The 22,645-nt window shown below is 38.0% G+C and overlaps 1 protein-coding gene across 2 annotated transcripts in view; it reads right to left on the bottom strand.

Annotated features, from left to right (window-relative positions):
* Nucleotides 1-316: 316 nt before the first annotated feature.
* LOC150089929 (uncharacterized) overlaps nt 317-22,645 on the bottom strand; it is a 108,050-nt gene continuing 85,721 nt past the window's right edge. For both annotated transcript variants that reach the window (XM_090368907.1, XM_090368906.1), the window contains exons 3-4: nt 3,200-3,339; nt 317-1,155 (exon numbers count right to left, since the gene is read on the bottom strand). In XM_090368907.1, coding sequence (XP_090225033.1) covers nt 960-1,155; nt 3,200-3,339 — 336 coding nt within the window. In that variant the 3' untranslated portion in view covers nt 317-959. The remainder of the gene's footprint in view (nt 1,156-3,199; nt 3,340-22,645) is intronic.

Raw genomic sequence — 22,645 nt, 5'->3', positions numbered from 1 at the left:
GGGGATTAAAACGTAACTGATCACAGTTCAAATACTTTGGTTGGTAAGACAGGAAAAAAAAAATTATCACAGTTGGTAATGGAGCGAATAAAAATACTCCAATTTCATCTAAAAAGCGAACAGGAAATAAATTGTATATTCGCAACAGTTGATTAAAATCCTTCGAAATAAGAAAGGATTTATCGAACATCTCCAAGAATCTTTGGACATCTTTTCGCAGTTCCTTATTGGGATTAGGGAAGTCGGCGCTGTCTCGTGTCTTGCTTAAAGTAGCAATCGCGAATTCAGAAAAAAAAAAGGTTTGGTAAAATGAGGAGCCTCGCGAGAAGCCAAAAACAACTTTGAAAGGCAAATCTTCATCAAAACATCGCTAATTTCTCCACGAGGAACTCGTGTGATTGCGTTTAAATCAATAGACTTTAAATATATAAACTAGATCTAATTTGGTCGATCTGCAGAGAATAAACTCACCAAGTCCGGGAATATTTCAAAAGGAGAGAGAGAGATAAGATAATTCCATAACTTTATATTTACTTTAGAATCTTTCCAACGTCTTCCTTAAGTGTTAATGAGAAGAGTTACAATACTGAGCAAACAGGGTGGGAGGGTGGTAGATAGATGACTCAAAAAAACCATCCGTGAGTGGCTTGGCGATATGGACCCTTCACAAAAGCGGCATACGAAAAATAGCTTACACAAAGACTTGTGCGATTGGATGATGCAAAGCGCCTTGGTTATCAGAGACATGCTCGTTCCACCAACAAGATGAAGGAAGTGCATAGACTGTGAACGCTTGTGTGGGCGCTCGAGGATGACACGAGGTTAGAGTTACTGTGTGTGAGTGTATGTGTGTGTGTGTGGAGTAAACAGTGATGGAGGAGGCACTTTAGGTTGATGGGAGAGCGAGATGTGCGCACACACACACACACAGTGTGGAGGGTGTAGAAATCGCGAAGAGGTCAGGCGTACTCCGATTCCGAGAAACTTTGCTGTTCCGTCAGACCACGTTCATAATAGGGGTCGTGGTTGTAGTACTCGTCCGGGAGGTCCTCTGACGTTTGGCCCCTAGTGTGAGACAGAGATAAGGACTTTTGATAGCTGAACAGTTGTCGCTCCAAGCTGTAGTTCTCCGCTTGCAGAGCTGCGATTTCACGTCTGCAAAAGCAAAGAGAAAATTTACTTCAGTGAGATGCAAATGAAGTTAAACAGGTCTAAAAGATATCTTTCTCTCTCTCTCTCTCTAGACCCACTATCTGTATCTTTCTTCTCTTATGCACATACCATATTGCCAAAAGTACAATCTTTTACAAACCAGACCAAATTTGAACACACCGTAGGACTTCCTTTTTGCTGTAATACAGCACTACAGTTTCCTAAAATATTTACTACAATTTATTCATGATTCATAAAATTCAAAAATCATAAACCCATAAAATTCATAAATCATAAATTCATAGATTAGATTTATAATCGTAAATTTTGGTAAAATATTTACCACAAATTGTGATGGAAAATATTTCTCCATTCCTTCATCAGAAGTTTTTAATTGGGCGTATAATCGTGGCCTCTAATAGGCACACGTATGTTTGTTCGTTTCTTCTCACATGGTTCTATTGAGCTCAGATTGGCGCTGAGAGTAGGCCAATCCATCAATGCCACGTTATTTTCCATAAACCAAAACTCCATTTTTTTCTAACGGAGCACTATTCTGTTGAAAAATGCAAGTCCTGCTCCGTAAAATTGTATCGGTTTTGGGAGAATGCTAATCTATCACAGCATCGTTCCTTCTGCGAGACACCACCCATAAAAACATTCGGTTCGGTCCACTGAACTTCCACTAAAAGAATCCACCAGAATAACTCAGTTCTTCACAGTACGAACAGTGGTACTGCCTTTTTTCAAAGCATTCTCCCGACTGGCATCGCACCGAAGTTTGTCCATCAGATTAAAACAGCGTATATTGAGATTCACCCCTCCAAAGGATGTTCCTCCACTTCTCCAGAAGCCATTTCCTCCAAGCACAACACCATTGCACTCGTCGCTGTGCATTAATACCAGAGATGAAATGGTTGTGGATACTTAATTTTTTAAACCCTAATTTTCTATACCGCTTCTCTGGGTTCAGTGAGGTGTTACTACTCTACAGTAGTGGACATAAAAATCTCAACACCTAATAAAAGTTTGAAAATGTATAAATAATTCGCCGAAATAATCACAAACAAAGCCCTTCTAAATCATATGATTGATTACAGGCTCAGACTCTCTTTCGTTGCTGGCATGTTAAATACTTTTTTGTATTTAATTTTCGTATCGGCAATTCTTGCTCTGTTTTCTCTCAACAGTGAATAAACATCGTAAATTAATGCCACCGTAAAAAAAAAAAAAGCATGGAGGATTTTATTTATACTGGAGGTTATTCCCAAAGGTTAATCGAGTTATAAATTCAATATTAACATTCTATAATTTCGCTTTAATTAAAAGAATTGCCAGAAATGGGAAATTTTTCAAATTTTCACCTAATCAAGGTCGTCATTTCTATAAATTTTCTCTTCAAACAGCAAAGCAACCTCAGCTCAGACCAATATTAAACAGGAAGCCATCTCCGATGGCAGTTTTATGGTCCTAGAATTTTAATAACTCCCTTAATGAGTGAATTAATACATTTTTTTGTACAATTCGTATTTATCAATAATTTTTAAATAATATCGAATTTTTCAAAATTTTATTTTGAAAAATTCGATATTATTTAAAATCGAATTAGTTAATTATTATTTTTAAATCATTAAAAAGGGTAAATGAATCTAAATATTTAATCTCCAAGAGATTTAATAATTATAAAATTGGACTGTATTTGCCGTTGTTCAATATTTTAGTAAAAAAGAAGTTTAAAAGGACTACCGATATCCAATGCGCTCTTACATTAAGTTGCAGAGATGGTTACTGTTGTGAAGACCTCAAAATAAATATTTTAAAAGTCTTTTTTAGATGATAAGATTTTTAACCTCTATTGTTTATGTTAGTATTTACTTCTATATATATTTTTATTACAGTTACCTGTAGTACTGAATGATAACCGTACTTCGCCATGCAGTGAAAACAAAACGAATTTTTCAAAATACAACTTTTAAATCAAAAGTACCAATCAGAATGCGAGAATAAATCATCCGATTGACACTTACTAACACTAACTAACACTTACTTCATCTGGTGTCCGTGGACCCTACATATGTCATCGTACTTATGATACAAGGCGCTGAACAATAATAGAGATTCAAGCCATTCAATGTGGACAGTGAGCTGATTGCCTCCTTCCAAATAGGCACTGGGCATCTCTTTCACCTGAAAGAATAAGAAAACAAAGCTGTGATTGTACACTGCTGTATGTTGACTGATACGCACACACACACACACATCTCACGTCGGTGAAAATTCAAGCTCGTGTATAAATGTGTGCTGTGATTTACCTCTTCGCCAAAGCACCTGGACACTGCACTTAAAATCATTACCAACTCCAGCATTTTCGGTTATGTCTCAACGCTGCCCATTTCGATTTGTACACAACGGTTCTCTCTCGTCCTCGGTGACCTGCTGACCCATACCGTTAGCCACATACACTTGAATCACTCTCAAAGCAAGCGGTGCAGATGGGAATGCATTTCTGGCTCTTTCGAGCTAATATGCGCATTAGGTCTGCAATTTCCAAGGCAGTTCGCCATTGCTGTGTTCTACTGCATCTCGCTTACTCACCCCTCTTGTTCACCCCTTTCTCTTCCCCTGATTTACCTTCCTCCAGCTTTCTGCTTAATGCCGAATCCCAGAGTTGAGACCTTTTGCGGAAGCGGACATTCATTCTCCACTAATCAGTGATTGGTGTGTCGCCATCCATCCATGATGACCTCATTCGTAAAACTTTCTTCCCAGCGTTCTCAGGAAACCTAGTTTATCTTCATCTCTTTCTTGTACATTAGCTGCTCTTTTCTTCCTATTTGTTGTGATAAAATGATGCCATTAGTTTAGATGTCAAAATTATTCTTCACCGATCAGACACTTTTCTCTTGCAGTTACCACTTTCTACTTTCTTAAGTCCAGAGATGCAAATTGTTGCTCGATCGTTTTATTCTGGCGCGCTCAAAATTAACTTTTCAAAAATTTTTAAGCGTTACAAATGAAATGACATTAAAAATAAAGGATTCATTTCTGGAAGAAGGAACCTCCCATTAAGATATCAAGGATGGTAAGCCAAATTCTAACGAAATCAACAATCACCATCTTCCTATTTGAACAGAAATCAACTTACAAATTGATTAAGGATTGAATTGAATATCTCCAAAGGTTGGATTAATTTGCTTCGTGTACACACAGCCAGAGGCCAGTAATTTGCTTACCCTTCCATTAAGGACACAACACATGGATTTTAAAAGATGAGGAGTGCTTCGTGGGCATTAATCTGATTAGGCTATTCAGACAGGTTAGGTAAGACATGTAGACAGGAATAGTATCTTATGTAGAGCAGCTCCAGAACTCTGCCTTGGTACACAGAAATCTTTAAAACGGCCAGAAAAGTGTGTCATGTTATGTTTGTGCTGTACATGTGTTGCTGTTGTTGTTGTTGCGTTGTTTCTGGCCACTTTTCCACCAGAAAGGTGATCACTTGGAAAGCCTGCCAAGTGCCTATGTACACCACGAGGAGGTGGAACACAATTAAGCGTGAATCGTGGTGCATCTCAGACATTACAATCATTGTCTGCCCTAAATGACGAAATCCCGAACCCACTGGAGGTAGTGATAGACCAGTGGGTTCAAAATGAATGATAAAACAAAGGATAATTATAAAACCCTCCTGGGATTTCTGAAATCATCAAAAGATAATAAGTAGGTAATCAAACTAAGCAGCGTAACATCCATAGAAAATGAAGGAAAATCAAGTGGTCAACGTCCAAAAAGAAACGTTTACGGTCGGTTGCAACACTTAGCGAAAGCCATCGTAGTTTTATGGTCCCAATATTTTAATAACGTGATTAATAAATGAATTATTACAACTTTTTGTAGTAGATAAAGAATAAATAGGTTAGTGGTAAAAGATCCCTTCTATGGGATTATACGAAGAAGCTGTTAGCTAAATTTATATCCCCTGAGAAAGCCAGTACGCGTGTGGAGATAAGCAGTGATGGGATCCTGGCAACCATTAGATGGCACACAAGCGATAGTTGGAAAAATCTTCATTTATTGTTCTGTTGATAACAGAGATTGATTCAACGGACTGGACTAGAGTATACAATAGTTATGTATTGCTGTTTTTGGATTGTATGAAATACTGCAACATTATGTATTAGATGTCCTTCCGGTGTTGAGCGAACCGTATTATCACTTCAATTTCGCAACTTTTTTTTTAATATTAATCCATATTATCGTTATCAGAAGACAGAATTTGTATAACATTTTTATCTGCAATGAGACAATGATGTAAGGAGAATTTGTTTAGAGATGATGCTAAGTAGAATCCTCACCTTTTTTTTAATATGATCATTTCATATTCCAATTAGCTCTTGTTTTATATTCCATACTGGAATATATTATTTGGTTGTTAAGTCGCTGAAATTATTCTTGAAAGCCACATTTCGATTCAGACAAATCCAAGGTCTCTATACAGGGTGGTCCGTAATTCGTGGTACAACCGGCAAAGCTATGCTCTTCTCACTAGATTATCTTGAAGCCTTTCCAGTGTGTTTCGAGTTTTTAACGTTTCGAACGCCAGTACAATCCTTTCTTTCAGTTGTACAAGTCTGATGATGTCTTCGAAATACACGATTGCTTTGATATGACCCCCATAAGTAAAAGTCTAAAAGATATAAAATCCGGCGACCGTGGTTGCCAAGCGATTGTTCCCCCACGACCGATCCAACGTTCGTATCGCTCATTTAAAAAGCTCCTCACTTCTCGAGTAAAATGAGATGGGGCAGCATCATGATGGAAAATCATAGTTCTTCTAGTATCCAGAGATACATTTTCTAATAGTCCGGGTAACACAAGAAGTGTAAGTACAATGCACTCCTTAAATCATCTGGAAAGAAATAAGGTCCCACGATTTCGTTACCGATTATACCAGCCCAGAATGCGTTTCAACAATAACTTGAGGATTTTCAAGCGCCCACCAATGCGTATTATGTACGTTGAAAATTCTGTGTGATGTAAATTTGGACTCATCAGTCCATAAATATCGTGATAAAAATTGTGGATGCATAAGTAACCAATGGCAGAAAGCCATTGGTGGAACAAAATCACGAGCTCTTAGTCCTTGCACTCTCTGGACATGAAGCGGGGGCATCCTGTACTCAAGTAGTACACGAATAATTGTCGACCGGCTAATGTTATGATGAGAAGAAAGATCTCTCGTACTAAGACCAGGATTATTATTGACATCCGTCATAATTTCTTCTTCTGTATGATTAAGCAGTCGCAAGGAGCATGTCCATGTATTCGCCATTACTGTACCTTGCCATATCTATGGGTTGATACAAACTGATAGTGAATACTGATAATAAGTAAGTACTAAGACTGATGATAACAAATGATGATGTTGTATCATAAACACTCCAAGTTGTGACATTGTATACAAAGAGAAGAATAAATAGTGGTCGGTATCGAGATCCGATCAACGGTGTCTTAGTCAACTGCACGCGTACTCAAATATTTAAAGTCCGTAATCCGTGGTACAACCACGAATTACGGACCACCCTGTATTTCAGTCGGGTACCCATCACTGTTATTATAGAGTTTTAGACGCTTCAGTAACGCGCATCCATATATATCCATGTATATTATGTCTGTAAATTACGTGCGTTCTGTAGTTAATTTTCCTGTCTGTAGGATGAAAAACCCGAGTTTCCACGAAAAAAACCATGACTCCTTCTTCTGAGATCGACTAACTCAACCATGTTGGCCATCGTAGCCGAGTGGTCAGAAGCCATGGTGCATAAGTACACGTGCCAGGGTTCAAACTGTGACTGCTAAATATGGTGCTGTTTGTTGTCTTTATCTCTCTTCTGACTGTGTGGTCGTCGTGGAGTATAAACAGAAAATATTTTTATTTATATTGTGGGAAAAAACAAAACAAAAACCATAAAGGTTCCTGGCGTCATAGACGCGATTCGAATCAGGGCCTTTTTCATTTGGTGTAGGGATTATGGTGTTTATATGCACTGTGCTACCAGCGAGAACTTATCTATCTGTAATAATCGCCAGCCTACCACACCGGGTGAAAAAAGCCCAGTTTCGAATCCCGTCAATGACGCGAGGAACTTTTATGGGGGTTTTTTCACTCCGTGGCCGAGTTAGTAAGTCTCAGGTGAAGACAGCAAAGTTTTCCACCAAGAAATTCTGGTTTTTCATTCAGCAAAACATGCAAACCGACCAGAAAACCCACAATTTAAGCACATAATATACACTGGTAAATGAGGTAATTCTCAGGTGGCCCTAATGACACCTATGACACTTTTTTATTCAGTTATAGCCCCTTTTATTTATTTATACACATCCAAAATAAATGTAACTTATGTGATGTAATTAGCGAACTAAATGTTCAGAAGAAAGACTTTCAAGAATTGTTTGAACTTATTAATTATAAAACCTCCTATCAAAAATTGAGTAATTTAAGTTATCAATCATTAATTAGGAACCAGTATTCTTAACAACCGATCCTTTCCAACCAGGGTTTCCTTCATTTTCTTGTCCATCACCTCCGATATAAGTAAGATAATTGCCTAAAGAATCTTAGAATTAAGCTGCTGTTCCAATACAGAGCAATTCTCACGAGTTTTAAGCATCCATATAAGTTGACAGTTGTAATTAGGAACAGCATCCAATTTGTAAGCACGACAAGACTTTTTCACATGGGATTAGTCATGCTTTGCTATTACTAAGTCAATGCTGTGTAAAGAGAAATTGGGTTCTCGTACTTCTTGGAAACAAAGCCAACCTCTGTAATACTTCCGGTTCTGTAACCCTAAATTTTGCACACGTTTCTTTTTAAAGAAAGAGCATTCGATAAAGTAAAATTCGAAGACATTCCAAGTCAGCATGTAATTCCAAATCTCTGTGGAATAGGTCATGCATTGAAGAAAAATATTTGAAGACACTATACGGAATAGAATTTAATTAAAACAGCTATCAAAATTTTCCATCGGATAATACATTTCACTAAAGAATACGATTGCTAATTTTGCAGTGGTAACTAATCAAGAAACCTCCTCCCATAACGAATAGTTTGATCGTGATTGGAAAAGGTCCGACAAAGTACTTCTTGAAGAGATCGTAATAGACTCATAGAAGAAAATTGGTAGAGACAGTGATGCGAAACTTTCAGAAGAGTGTCCACGGAAAATTCTTCACACCCAAGAACTGCTTTCCACAGATTTTGAGTCTAGTTTTACTACACGCGGGCTTGAATAAACTCAAGCATGGGATTTCTGGTATTTCTTCAGCTCTTTGTTTCAGAACTATATAATGGTCCAATCGATCTCAAAACTCTCTCATCAGACTTTCCAATGGAATTGATCTGCTATAAGTAATGAACAGTACCGATACCATGGGCACACAATACTTTAAAGATATGTCTCTAATGAAACTCATTTTATCCAGCAAACAGGCAAACCGACTAGAAAACATATGTAGTTGACAGACAGATACGCTAATACCTCACAACCTAAGTTACTGTGGTGCAAAAATAAAAGAACATCGTCTCTGCTATTATAAATCTAATACCTATATGTCTTCCAAAAATCTCCCACTTTCTATTATTCGTAGATAAAATGTTGCGCATATAATTTTAATTTTTATACTTATTATTGACACTTATATACACGGTATCTGTAGATGAGGCGCCAATAAACACCGAAACTATTCTTTGTGAGGAGGAGAGACCACATTACAAATAAGAAGAATTATACCTTCCTCTTTTGCCTCTTTTGGGAAGTGCTGGCGCTCGCAGGGTAGCACAGTGGATATAATTACCATCCTCCCCACACCGGGTGGAAAATGATTAGATTCAAAGCGATGTTCGCATGATTTTTCTCCCGGAAATGTAAGTACTTTATCTAGCAAGTAGCAAACCGACCGAAGAACATGTTAGTACAGAAAAATATACTGATGTCTCATATTCTTAGTTGCTTGGAGGCTTCGCAGCATGAGAAATCAATGAGAGGACTTGAATAAACTCAAGTAAATCTAACCTTTGGCACGAAGGGAGAATTTTAAGCCGCACTGGAATTTAATTTTGTTAGAAAAGTGAAAGCTGCACGCCGGTATCCCGACTGTCCAAAACACAACAATAGCTGCTGGAGTTTAAGAACCAGTTCGATCTGTTTGAAGATTTCTTGGTAATTAGTCGAACTAAACCAGCTTCTGTTTTTTGACTGTCTAGCAGCTGTTGTTTTAACTATCTTTACCAAATTATGCCGTTTTATTTCTAATCTGGTATCACTGTAGAGCGAGGGTGGGCAACCTTTATAAATGGCAGTCCAAATAAAATGTCTGTGAGGTATTTTTTTTTTCAGCTTTCCACGATTTTTGGGATTATTAAAACGGTGTATACCCCGTTTATTATATATGTTTTGAAAACGACTGCCGGCCGGATTACGCATGTTCGCAGGCTGGAGGTTGCCCACCCCTGCTGTAGAGTATTGATTATGAACAGCGCCTAGGCCGGTAAAAAGCAATTGCAAAGATTGAGGCGATTTTGCTTTAATATCATTATGGAGAGAGGTGATTCTTATAGGTTGCTCTTTTCAAGACCCAGCATTCAGACATCAAGTACTTCTACTTTCAAAAACTCAAATATCGTTCTCTAAACGGACGGGGGGAGGTTAATCGCCAACGATGGACAGCCAAGCATATGCTGCTTGACTATTCATTTTAGGTAATTAAATATCTTGAGGAGGAAATCGATGTCGTCGAGAATTTAAGTGTCGGATCGAAAGAGACTTCGAGGTTTTTACCATGACATAGGATGGTAAGGAGAAGGTCATTATATGATAGCGGGATTGGGGTAAAGTCCGTAGTTGCGCAAGAAGGCACGCAAGAGTATTGAGGTTACTGGATAATCGTACATTCTGAGTGGTACGTAGTCAGAATGTACGACAATTTTTAACGAAGAGCAACACAACTGTGACTCGCTCTACGTCTTCAGATTTAATTCCGTGATTTCTTATCATTCTCGAAACTAAAATTTGGACTCAAAGTGCTGAGATTTCGATTTTTTTTTAAGATCCAAGGAAACTCGAAGGATGAACCGGTGGGGATCACAAAATGGGGACTCCAAAATAATTCCAACATCGACAGAATCGTTAGACTCTCTCCATCAAGTTTCAAGGGAACTACTTCTAATTTCCTTGAATCTCGTCTCACCAAGTCTAAAATTCTCCATATGGTTTTCTTCGTATTTGACACATGGCATTTAAGCAAAAAAGAAAAGGCCCAAAATAAACAAAATATTTAAATTGTAACCACAACGAAGAAAACTTTAATTTGTTACGAAGAAAGGTCAAACAACCTTCGACAATATCCTGTAAAAATTGTATATTCTGTTTAATTGAAAACCTTATAAAGATAATGACAAGCGAGCATTTGGGAAATATATAAATTCTAGCAGACTTAATTGATCTTAATTATTCAAATATTAACCGCAAATCTGATTCCGTATATTCAGGTCACCTCTCTACTATAACATAAAATAAACATGACATTGAACTTGTTTTAAAACATCTTAAAAATCATTATTCTGGTGGTTCGTTCGTATTTACTTAGATGGTATGTCATTTAAAGCTGCCCATATAATACTCATACAAAATTCAAATTCAACCTTTGATGTTCAACCCACCAATAGTTAACTATTTTGAACAGCATTTCCAAAATATTTGAAACAATTATTCACACTAAGCTTCTCTCATTTACAAATTCATATTGAGAGACGAAATACATGCATTTCGCCCAGGTTTATCTGTGACTATCAACCTGCTGATTCTGGCAGTCAGTAACTTCTGAAACCGAGAAGAATCACTGAATGGATGTGGTTTACAAGGATTCATGTATGGCATTTAATTCGTTCACCACAAATTACTAAAATGTAAGCTTGAATCTTTCGGACTGACTTATCAAATTCGTTGGATATTAGAATATGTCTTGATCATGTTTCCCATTGCATTAATTCTTCTAAGCGTTTCAAATTCATTGGATCAAATGTATATGGAAAAATTATAATTTTTCCATATACTATAACAAATAAATTAATTAATAGAACTTCTGCCATCCAAGATTTAGAAAAACCATTTACAGATAATTGTTGATTTGCTAGTTAGTTGGTTATTCGGCGCATCAATAACTTAGGCCATATTGCACTGTACATAATATGTCTATAAATTTCGTGAGCTCTATGGTCGATTTGCTGGATGAAAAACCCAATTTCCAGGAGAAAAAAAACCATACTACCCTCATATGAGACCGACTAACTCAGAAATGTTGTGAAAAAGACCCATAAAAACTCCTCGCGACATTAACGGGATTCGAACTGAGGTTTTAATCATCTAGTGTGGGAAGAACGGTGACTGTACCAACTGTGCGACCCACAAGGGCATCGATTTGCAATCCATATAAATAATATTGTTTAGTTAGCCTATAGAAAATTCGGATTCATAAAGAGATTAGTATTAGTAGTGGCAAATGATGCAAGAAAGCAAGCCTATAAAGCTTTAGCAAAAAAAAAAAAAAAAAAAAATCCCCATTTCACTTAAGCATCCCGTCCAAAAGTTTGTCTAGTAATTCCTTGAATTTATTCAAGCTATTCACTTCCACAGCATCAGATGGAAGTTTGTTTCAGCAATCAACTACTCGTTCGCTAAAGGCAAACTTTCGCACATCTACTTTGCAACCGTCCCTCCTCAATTTGAATTTATGCCGCCTCATGTACGTAGTCTGAGCAAGAGGAAGAACCTCATCAGCATTGAGCTTGCTCAATCCATTCGAAGCCTTAAACACCTCAATCAGATCTCATCGCAGGTGCCTAGTATCTAGATGCTGCAATTTGCATAATCTCGTTTCCCTCTCTGTACCAGATAGCTCTACATCCTTCTTAAAATAAGGCTTCCACACCTGTATGCAGTGCTCAAGATGCGCCCTGACCATTGTTGCCTTATACAATGAAATAATCACCTCCTTATCCCTGCTAGCAATATTCCTGTATATCATTAACAACACTAGATGTGCTTTCCATGCAGCCTTTTTGCACTGCTCAGAGAATTTTATAATGTGACTGCACAATTTCCCCCAGGTCTTTTTCATTTTCCACTATGTCGGTTCGTTAATCTGTGATTACTCCTACCCATGTGCAATACTTTGCATTTATCAATGTTAAACCTCAATTACCATTTCTCAACCCAATTTTTCTAGAGTTTGTTGCAGTAGCATACCGTCATTACTGTCATTAACTACCCTGCCAAACTTCATATCATCTACAAACGTACCTTCATCAATATCATTAATAAATATAGAAAACAACAACGGGCCCAGCATCGAGCCCTGTGGAATTCTACCGATAACGTTACTCCACGAAGAGCAATATCCATTGATAACCACTCTCTGTCTTCTCCCACTCAACCCTCTTTTTATCCACAGCAGCAACTTGCCCGTAATGTCAAGTTGCTCCAGTCTGTACAGCAATCTTTTATGTGCAACAGTATCAAAAGCTTTCCTGAACTCCAAATATATGACATCAAAATTATTTTTTGCATCAAATGCCTTTGTTACAACATCATAGTATCCAATGAAATTGGTCAGACAAGACTTTGCCTTAACAAACCCATGCTGTGTCTGAATTATTGCTGCAGTCTTGTCTAGATGATCCTGCAATGCTTCTTTAACCAGTGACTCCATTATTTTCCCTGGAACAGATGTTAAGGTGACAAGGACGGTAATTACTCCTGTCACCATTTGATCCCCTTTTTGAATTGGGGATACATTCACACATCTTCAGTCTATAGGGACCTCCCCTGAATCCAGGGATTCTCTCATAATTATGGCTAAGGGTTTGCTCACCTCCTTTGCTGCCTGCCTTTAATATGAATTGATAGATTCCATCCACCCCAGGTGCCTTTATTATGTTCAGCTTCAACAATTTCCCTTCCACTTTCATTTCGGTTATCACAAAGTCATTTAGCTCCCCGTAGGAGTTTGATAACGTTTTGGCATCCCCCTCACATAAAGAATTCCTCATATGTGAATTTAGATGTAAAATATCTATTCAATTTGTCAGCAACATGAACAGGGTGATCAACAATTAACCCACTGACATCAAGTGGCCCAATGTGATTCTTCCCCTTCCTTCTACTATTAATATAACCATAGAAGTCTTTACTGTTTTTCTTTGCACTCTATGCCAGACACTTTCATAATCTTCCCTAGCCTGCGTAAACTCCTTAGTGACTTGATTACGGACTAATCAAGTATTCATGTATTCACACCTCATGTATTCACTGGTTCCATGATGACCTACAGCAGGGCCTGAAATCTCCGATACCTTGCTTTCCAGGCTGCTGCATATTATGTTGTTTCATTTTTAATTAATCTGTACTGTTTATTTAAATTTGTACATTTTTATTTTAAGATGTTATGTTTTTATACATTGCTGAGTTTTTACTTAATGTATACTTTTAAACTTCAATATAGACGTATGCTGTTTGTACCTATTAAATTATGTATGCATATTGTAACCAGGACTATTTTCTTGTAATGTGCAAATATTAAATAAATTATAAACGGATCTCTATGTTAGATGTTTATTCAAAAATATTCTTACAAGGAAAGTATTTCAATAGCTGAACAAGTACTTTACAGCTGTCATTTTCGCCGAACAGCAGAGGAACCAACTAAAAACTCAACCAATTTCGAAAGCACTGAAAAATCTCTGCAAAGTAATCTCATTTATGCAAACTATCTAGGAATATTTAATTCGGTGAACGTAAGCGTGCATATAAATAAGAATTATGTGATGTTTCGTGGAGATCTGAAAATGTCGGAGCTTTTTATTTATTTCCAGAAATAAAATGTTAAGAACATTGGGCTTGTATTTGAACATTGGGTTATTTCATAAACATACTTGCAATATCACCTAATCTGCGTACAAAACAGCAGACCTCGTTACTGACCCAAGTACCACACCTGTTATAGTAAAAGCCAGCAATCCAGTAAACCTTCCGGTTGATTCGCTAGAATGGATGAAGATATTGACATAAATCTTTTAGAAGATTCCTACACGATGTGGGGGCAACGTTACTGGATATATCTAGTACTACGTAGACCTACGCAATATTTCCAAGCTTAATACATCTCTCTTGAGAGTGCTTAACTCCCTGCTGGGGCAGCTACCGCACCAATTACAGGCGATACAGCCCATTAGTTCGCATGATGTGGAAGGCAAACTCTATGACCCATGACGTCATCAATACGAAGCCGACTATTCGTTCGAGAGAACCCTTAGGTAGGATGATACTTATTGTTTAATTTCATGGTTGGGGATGCTAGCGTGGTAAATGAAGCTTCTCTGTCTTTAAGATGAAATAGGGAACCAGAATTTCAATGAGTTTAGAAACAACCAGTATAACCTTGAGAAACGAGTCGAAATAAAGTTCGACACATTTCTGGTTCTATACCGTACTGCACTACAATTCTACCCAGTTTGCATCAGCTAGTGACAACTTCTTAAAACGACTGGCAAATTCTACTAGCCCACAAAGAGTATCCAGTGAGTATCCACAAAGAATATCCTGCTTTCCCTTTGGTCAATGGTTTAAAATTTGGATCCCAAAAGAGATTCGTGTGGCAAAAATGAACCATGAGCTGGCATAACGGTTGTTTTTCGTATACAAAACCAGCTGTCTGATTAATATCAACAAAAATTGCCTCAAAAGAAGGAACAGCGATTAATTTTATTCTGTTTTAGTCGATAAATTTTTGGAAGCCGGTTCCATAGGATTTTATAATTTAAATAGTGTTTTGCTTTTGTATTTAACAGAAGTTGTTTGTTTGTTTTTCGTCTAATCAACTGACTAAGGCCTCAATGTGTCTGAAATTTCTTCCACATTTACCAAGGAGTCCTGGAGACATATGGAAAAATATTCCTCATAAATTATATTTTTACTTGGAATTTTAATTTTTAAATGGAATTTGAAAATTTTTATTGTGCTTCCGACTTATGGTCCAAAAATTTTAACATTTCTTTCTTTATTTATTATGTAATTTGCTGAATGAGTAAATGAATAATCAGCTTTATTCGCATTCTTCATGATCAGTTGCAAGGTACATTAGACTCGATTATCCGTGGACGGATTAGCATTAGCATTAGCATTAGTAGAGGCATATGATGCAAGAAAGCAAGCTTATTCAGCATCAGCCAAAAAAAAAAAAAATAAAAAACCCTCTCCCATTTCACCCCTCCGTTCGTTCGAAATACCTGTCCAGTTGAGCTTTAAATTTGTTTAGGCTATCAACTTCAACAACAAGTGATGGAAGTCGGTTCCACCAACCAACCACCCGCTGGCCAAAGGCAAATTTCCGCACATCTATCCGACATCCGTCCTTCCTCAATTTGAATTTATGCCCTCTGAGGTGATTATTCTGAGAAAGATGAAGAATCCCATTGGCATTGAGCATGCTCAAACCATTCAAAGCCTTATACACCTCTATCAGATCACCTCGCCGGTGCCTAGTCTCCAGACTCTGTAATTTGCAAAACTTAAGCCTTTCTTCGTAAGAGCACCCCTTTGTTCCATTCACTAATCTTGTTGCCCTTCTCTGTACCCGTTCCAGCAGCTCTACATCCTTCTTGAAATGAGGCCTCCAGACCTGTATACAGTACTCAAGATGTGGCCTAACCATTGCCTTATACAAGGGAATAATCACCTCCTTATCCCTGCTAGAAACATTCCTGTATATCATTGACAAGACACCATGAGCTACTCTTGCAGCTCGTCTGCACTGCTCAGAGAACTTCATATCTGCCTGCACAATTACCCCCAGGTCCTTTTCATTCTCCACCACTGTCAGTGTAGTACCGCAGAGTTGATACATTGCTCTGGGGTTACTGTTACCCATATGTAGTACTTTACATTTGTCAATGTTAAACTTCATTTGCCACCTCTCAGCCCATCTGTTCAACCTTTCCAGATCCTGTTGCAGCAGCATAGCGTCCGTAGTGTCCTTAACGACCCTGCCAACCTTTGTATCATCTGCAAACTTAGACATTAAACTTGATATCCCATCATCAATATCATTCATAAACACCGAAAACAACAATGGACCCAACACTGAACCTTGAGGAACTCCACTAATAACATTAGTCCACGTTGAGCAGTGTCCATTGATTACCACTCTCTGTCTTCTGCCACTCAACCATCCCCTTATCCATAGCAGCACTTTGCCTCCAATGCCACACTGCTCCAATTTGTGCAGCAGTCTTCCATGTGCAACAGTATCAAAAGCCTTTCTAAGATCCAAATATATAATATCAAAGTTATTCCCTGCATCCAGTTCTTTTGTGACTACATCATAGTATCCAATCAAATTGGTCAGGCAAGACCTGCCCTTAACAAAACCATGCTGCGTCTGATCTATAACTGAATTCTTGTCTAGATGATCCTGCAGTGCTTCTTTAACCAGTGCCTCCATTAATTTACCTGGAACAGAAGTTAAACTAACAGGTCTATAATTACTTGTGTCAGCCTTTGATCCTCCTTTGTGAATTGGGGTTACATTTGCACATCTCCAGTCTATGGGTACCTCCCCTGAGTCCAAAGAAGCTCTCATAATTATGGCTAGGGGTTTGCATACTTCCTTTGCTGCCTCCTTTAATATAACTGGATAGATCCCATCCACCCCAGGTGCCTTTTTTATGTTTATCCTCAACAATCTCTCCTCCACTTTCCTCTCAGTTATTACAAAATCATCCAGCTCACTGCCAATGTTTACTTTACCTACATCATTCTCCTTCCTGAATAACTCCTCATGCGTGAATGTAGATGCAAAATACTCGTTTAGATTGTTAGCCACCTGAGCAGGATCCTCAACTGTTGAACCATCAATATCCAGTGGACCAATCTGATTCATCCCTTTCCTTCTCGAGTTCAAGTATGTAAAGAACTCCTTTCTGTTTTTCTTTGCATCCTTTGCCAAGGATATTTCGTAGTCTGCCTTTGCCTGCCTAATCTCCTTTGTGACTTGGTTACAGACCAACTTATATCTATCATAGGCTTCCCTGTCACCCATTAATTTGTATGTATCCCATGCATTTTTCTTCTCTGCCACATGTCTCATTAGTCCATCTGACAACTGGATTCACTGGATTCTCTACAGCCTCGAAAATCTGAGTTGAATACCAAAAAGAAATACATGTAATCCATTACAGGCATTGTTTGCTTACATTTTGTGATGTCCCTATAGGCAAGACCCTTTAATTTCTCAGAAACTGTATCTAAGCCCTTTGCTCCCTACCAGTTAGCTCACTCCAGTCATATTTCGAGACTCCTTCAATCTTACTACCATGAGGTTAATTTTAACATTCTTCTCCGATTCTTTTTTTTTTTTTTTTTTTTTTTGTCAATTTTTGTCCATATGCTTCCATCATGGTAAAGCGGGCAAAGGTCGTTCTTTCTATTGAACAAAAGCTTCGGCTTAAATACGTGAAAAAACTAGTGTCAACTTCAACGATTTCGCTACTCGTCTATATGGAAACAACAAGGAAATGCCGCTTTCGCTGAGAAGATGATGCTTGGAAATTTATGTAGTGCGATAGTACCTTAGTAGTACCACTCTCAGGAACGTAAAGGAGAAACTAATGAATTTCGCTTTTCTCCTTGATGGGAGGAGAAAAGGGAAATTCCTTGGTGAAAGGAGAAAAGCGAAATTTCCTTTCTTAAAAGACACTATGTACAAGGTATCACAACTTAAGTCGAATATTCTTACGCTGTATTATTATGTGGACAAATTTATTTCCCACCATCTAGTTGATTCGGCTAACAAAATACGAATAACAACAGCTTCTAACGATCTAGATGAAAAATTCTAATGAAATGTAAAAGGCCTCTTCCTGCACTAGAATTTGCTACTAAATATTTTCATCCCACCGACCATAACAGTCTCACATATTGATCATCTTAAAAGAAAAGTAATTTGCTCCTTTTTGCAGTGCCCACGACCACCCTTTTTTGAAATCGAAGAGTATACATACACCTTTTGGCTGATGTTATCAATTTTTCCTCTAACACCATAAATTAATTCGTTACAGCACTCGCCCAGCAAGTGCTCTTAGTCTTTGAGAAGCGAATAAAATATAGTGTTGCTTGTTAAGCGGCACGTTTGGGGGTGGGGTCTCCCCAAACTCCGCGTTTGTGTACTCTGTGTCACAGTACAAACTCTGGAAATGCCAGAGATAGTTTTAATGTTGGGTTGTGTTGGTCTGTTATTCCTCTGGGATTTAGCCGCGGTGCTCCTAGTGAGATCCCACATTGCCTGTCCATCGCCATGAGAAGGCAGCCGGGTAATAGGGAGTAGGTATAGTCTCTGACAGGGGCAAACCCTGGATTGCGCCCGAGCTTGCCAAGGACGGCGCCGGGAGGGGAAAAAAATCTGGAAATTTTGTATTGAAAAGAGAGGGCGGAGATTCAAGCGTTGGAGAAAGGGGGTGAAGAAAAATGAGGTGAATGATAGGAAGACTATCCACTTGGAAATTGGAAGTTAAAGGGATACAGGGGCATCCCTGTGGAGGAAGCCCACCCTCAACAGGGGGCTGTCAAGAGCAATAAAAGGTTTGTGGTGGTAGGGTCCACCAGGCTAAATGGATGGGATGGGAGGTGGGGAAAGGGAAGCAGGGATTGTAGGAGAGAAAAAATCATAGGGCCAGGGCGCCCTATGTGGGGGAGATCGCACTGTTGGGAATGCTTCTCTGTTTTATGATCCCACACGAGCCGGACCAGCTGCAGCAGTGTGAGCTAATCCCATATCGTGCCACAATGGGGGACATGATGTCAGCAAGTCAGGGGAGTTTCCTGCTAGGTTAACGCCACTGCAGTCTATGGGGGCCTGCTAGAATAACATACACTCTTCATCACTTGACCCAACTGCATACCTCTCATGCTTACACTTACACATTTTAATTTTTATTTTTGACATATTTAGGGCAGACTGGAAAAAAATGGCATAGCTCTCACTCGCTATCTTACATTCATCATCATCATTCAGAGACAGGACGCAGGAGCCACCTAAATTAGCCGTGGTTCAAATTCACGTGATTACTAAATACAAGAACCATCACCGATGATTCTCTCTTTATATTCTTGTATTCTTTTTGTCTTGTAAACTTCTCTGACCGTGGGTCGTCCCGAAGTATAAACAGAAGGTTTATTATCATTATTGTTTTTTATTTATTTTACAACTTCAACCACGGAGCATTCAATAGAGTGATGGATACTAAGTATCTTGACATTACATTCCCGAAAATTGAAGCTTTAGCAAGTACATCCCAAATATTACTAGCGAGGCCCAAGATAAATATAAAATTGTATTTGTATATAAAATGTCATGCCGTTATTCAAGTCACTGGTAGTACTCCATATCATAGACTGTCTCTAATATCTGGAATCCACACAGTGCACCATAGGTAGATAAAACTGAGTCGCTACTGAGAATAAATTTAGGATATTTAACTGATCCAAATCGGAAGTCATATCAGCGAGATGCTGCCAACAGGTCTATAAGTATTTAAACTGAAACTTGGGATAATTTCTACATCAAACTGATACATGGCCCTAAATAGGAAACATAGATCTACCACGGCATCTGAAACTATTTTTTTCTTAATATGCTGGCAATTTCAACTAGAGAGAAAACCACACTACTCATCTCGCTACCAAATTTACAAATATAAAGCAATTTCTTTCTTTTTTTACAGAATATGTTGAATATAATGAGTCGTACCCGACCCAGTATTGTATGTATTTTTGTATTGTTGTTTGGCACAAAAAAAAACGAAGCAAAAAACTTTAACTTTTCACACAGCTGACCTGGAGACATCACGTTCTTTTCAGTCCACTCATGATTGATCTTGAGATTCATTCTGGGAGATTTCCATTGCAATTCATGAAAAGGGTAGGTGTGTTAATAAAGTAGATAGTCAGCAGTATATTAAAAACATGACTATTGAAGAAAATGAATTCAATCTGGCATTTATGGGATTCTTGCGGAAATTTTATGCGATCCGTTTGTTCTTAAACAGAAAAACAAGTTTCTGTTCCACATTGCTCTGGGAGGAAAAGGTGCATAGTTTGGACATAGTATTCATGGAAATGAAGGTTGGCCACTGAGCTAACCAGATCCAAGCACTTTCTACATTTTATGAGCGGTTTGACACGACAACCTAGGAAAAATTTGAATTAAAAATTAAAATTTTACGGAGAGTTGCTGAGAGACTCAGTTTATATTATTAATAAACATTGTGTTTAAACTTTCCTTGGACCTCGTGGGAGGGAAGACTGTTTAGCACATCACACGATCTCTGTCTGATCTCTAAAATGCACCAGTCATTTACGAGTTAAAATAGACGTTTCCAATCGTAATGGTGGTGAATGTATCTTCCCTGATGTCATTTCGCACACAGCAGACTACACTGGGATAGTTTATATGTATTTGAACACAAACACATATACAGTATACTGTCCCATCGCATAAACGGCAGCCAAATATAGAGCATCCAGAGCGTGGTTGTGTATGGTATTTCATGCTGACAACCACCGTTCAAAATATCCTAAAACTTACGAATATTCTGCTGTAGCTATAAACTGAACAAGTATTTGTGGCGATAATCTACTTTGTCTGTTATTAAGACATTATTTAGAGGGATTCAGCCTCAAATTTCTATGGCATAGCCCAGACAACTTACAGTGTACGCTCACTGGTCAAAAAACTTACGAAACTTCTATTCAATGTGGGATACCCCAGAAAATGGGATAAATAAACTATTTTTTATTATAATATCTAGTGGAGTCAACTTTTTTCCGAATTACAGCCCGTACACATTGTGACGTGGCATGGATTCCACGAGGTGTCTCAGAAAGTCTCAACTGATTCAGATCTGGAGAATTAAATGGCCAGAGTAGATGCTGTAAACCTTAGGAGTGTTCCTCAAACCATTCAGATACAATTTAAGCAGGACGGATAGTTGCGTTATAGTCTTGAAAAAATCTATCGCCATCCGGGTAAGAATTAAGTTGCAGGCCAAAGATGGTCCGATACGACAGAAAGATATTCATTAGGGGTAACTCGACATTCTAACGGTATGAGCAGACCAAGTCCATACCAACAGGATATGCCCAATATCATGATACTACTTCCAGCTACTTTAGTGGTGGTTACTCCAGAGTCTGGCTGTATGACTTCATGAGGTTAACGCCAAACTTTCACTCTGCCAGTGACATACAAAAAATACCTACCAGTCATCTGCATGTTTCCGCTTTGTGCTCATAAAATGTAGAAAATATTGATGCAATTTGGAATATAAATTGAGCTGACAGAATGCTTATCGACTTAATGTAATTGCTATACGGTTTTTGATAGAAAGCAAACAAATCCTCTTCAATAGAAACAGAAGAATTTTCTTGGAAAAACAAGAAATTCGTCGGCTTTGCCTATGGGATGACATCAATTACCAAGATTGGAGGAATTCATCAGGGCTGGTGTTGGCCCATTTAAACCTTTGCTCCTTCCAGTTCACGTTTAAAGGGATGCACTCAGCTAATTAAAGTAAAAATAAAAACGCCTCGTTTTGCTTATCTTTTCTCCCTCATTGAAACCGGGGACGGTGTGTCGAGGGAAAAAATCGTTTCAATTAAATCTCTTTTAAAAATGGATACGAATCAGTGTTTGTTGTTACCATGGATACTGAATAAAATATGCAAAGGAGTCAAAAATAATATCCTTTTTTGCCGTGGGTGGGAATTACCAAGATAACGTTTAAATCCCATCTTGCCATTTTTGATGAACAAAATTACGTTGGGAAAGATGTTTTGAATTCTTAGGATGACTATCTGTTCTGTAAACATTGGACAGCAAATAAATGTTCACAGCAGCATTTTTAATGAAGCTTTTTTTAGGAAAATAAGAAGTTGCTTCAATTTCATGCATTTATTATGTACGAGTCAGTCTCATTTTCAATGAATATTACATTTGTTGAAGCATAATTTTTACATCTTTGTCTATCAGTTGACTTCTAGACCATTAATTAATTTAATTCAGAAAATGTCCCGTGTTATACATTTTCATATCTTGATGAGACTTACACTATCTTACCAAAAGTAATAACGAGTGTATTACCTTAAAGATATCCCTCGGAATTTGCTCACCTTTTTCTGAATGGGAGTTTAATAATTTAAAATACTATAACAGGCACTTTTTTCTTTTCTTAGATTCGGCCTGGCCATTTTCTAGAAAAATACGTTTGAATAAAGCAGCCATGAACCTTATAGTTTGAAAATAGTCTACGTATTATGGCTGCTGTACTGCATATACAGCTCATGGTCCTTAATGGGGCAATGCCAACACCTCCCCTCATGTT

This window comes from Mastigoproctus giganteus, chromosome 2 (genome assembly GCF_048544385.1).
Source record: "Mastigoproctus giganteus isolate SK-2022 chromosome 2, ASM4854438v1, whole genome shotgun sequence".
NCBI lineage: Eukaryota > Metazoa > Arthropoda > Arachnida > Uropygi > Thelyphonidae > Mastigoproctus > Mastigoproctus giganteus.
The sequence above is the reverse complement of the archived record's forward strand: the minus strand, read 5'-3'. Positions and strand labels throughout refer to the sequence as shown.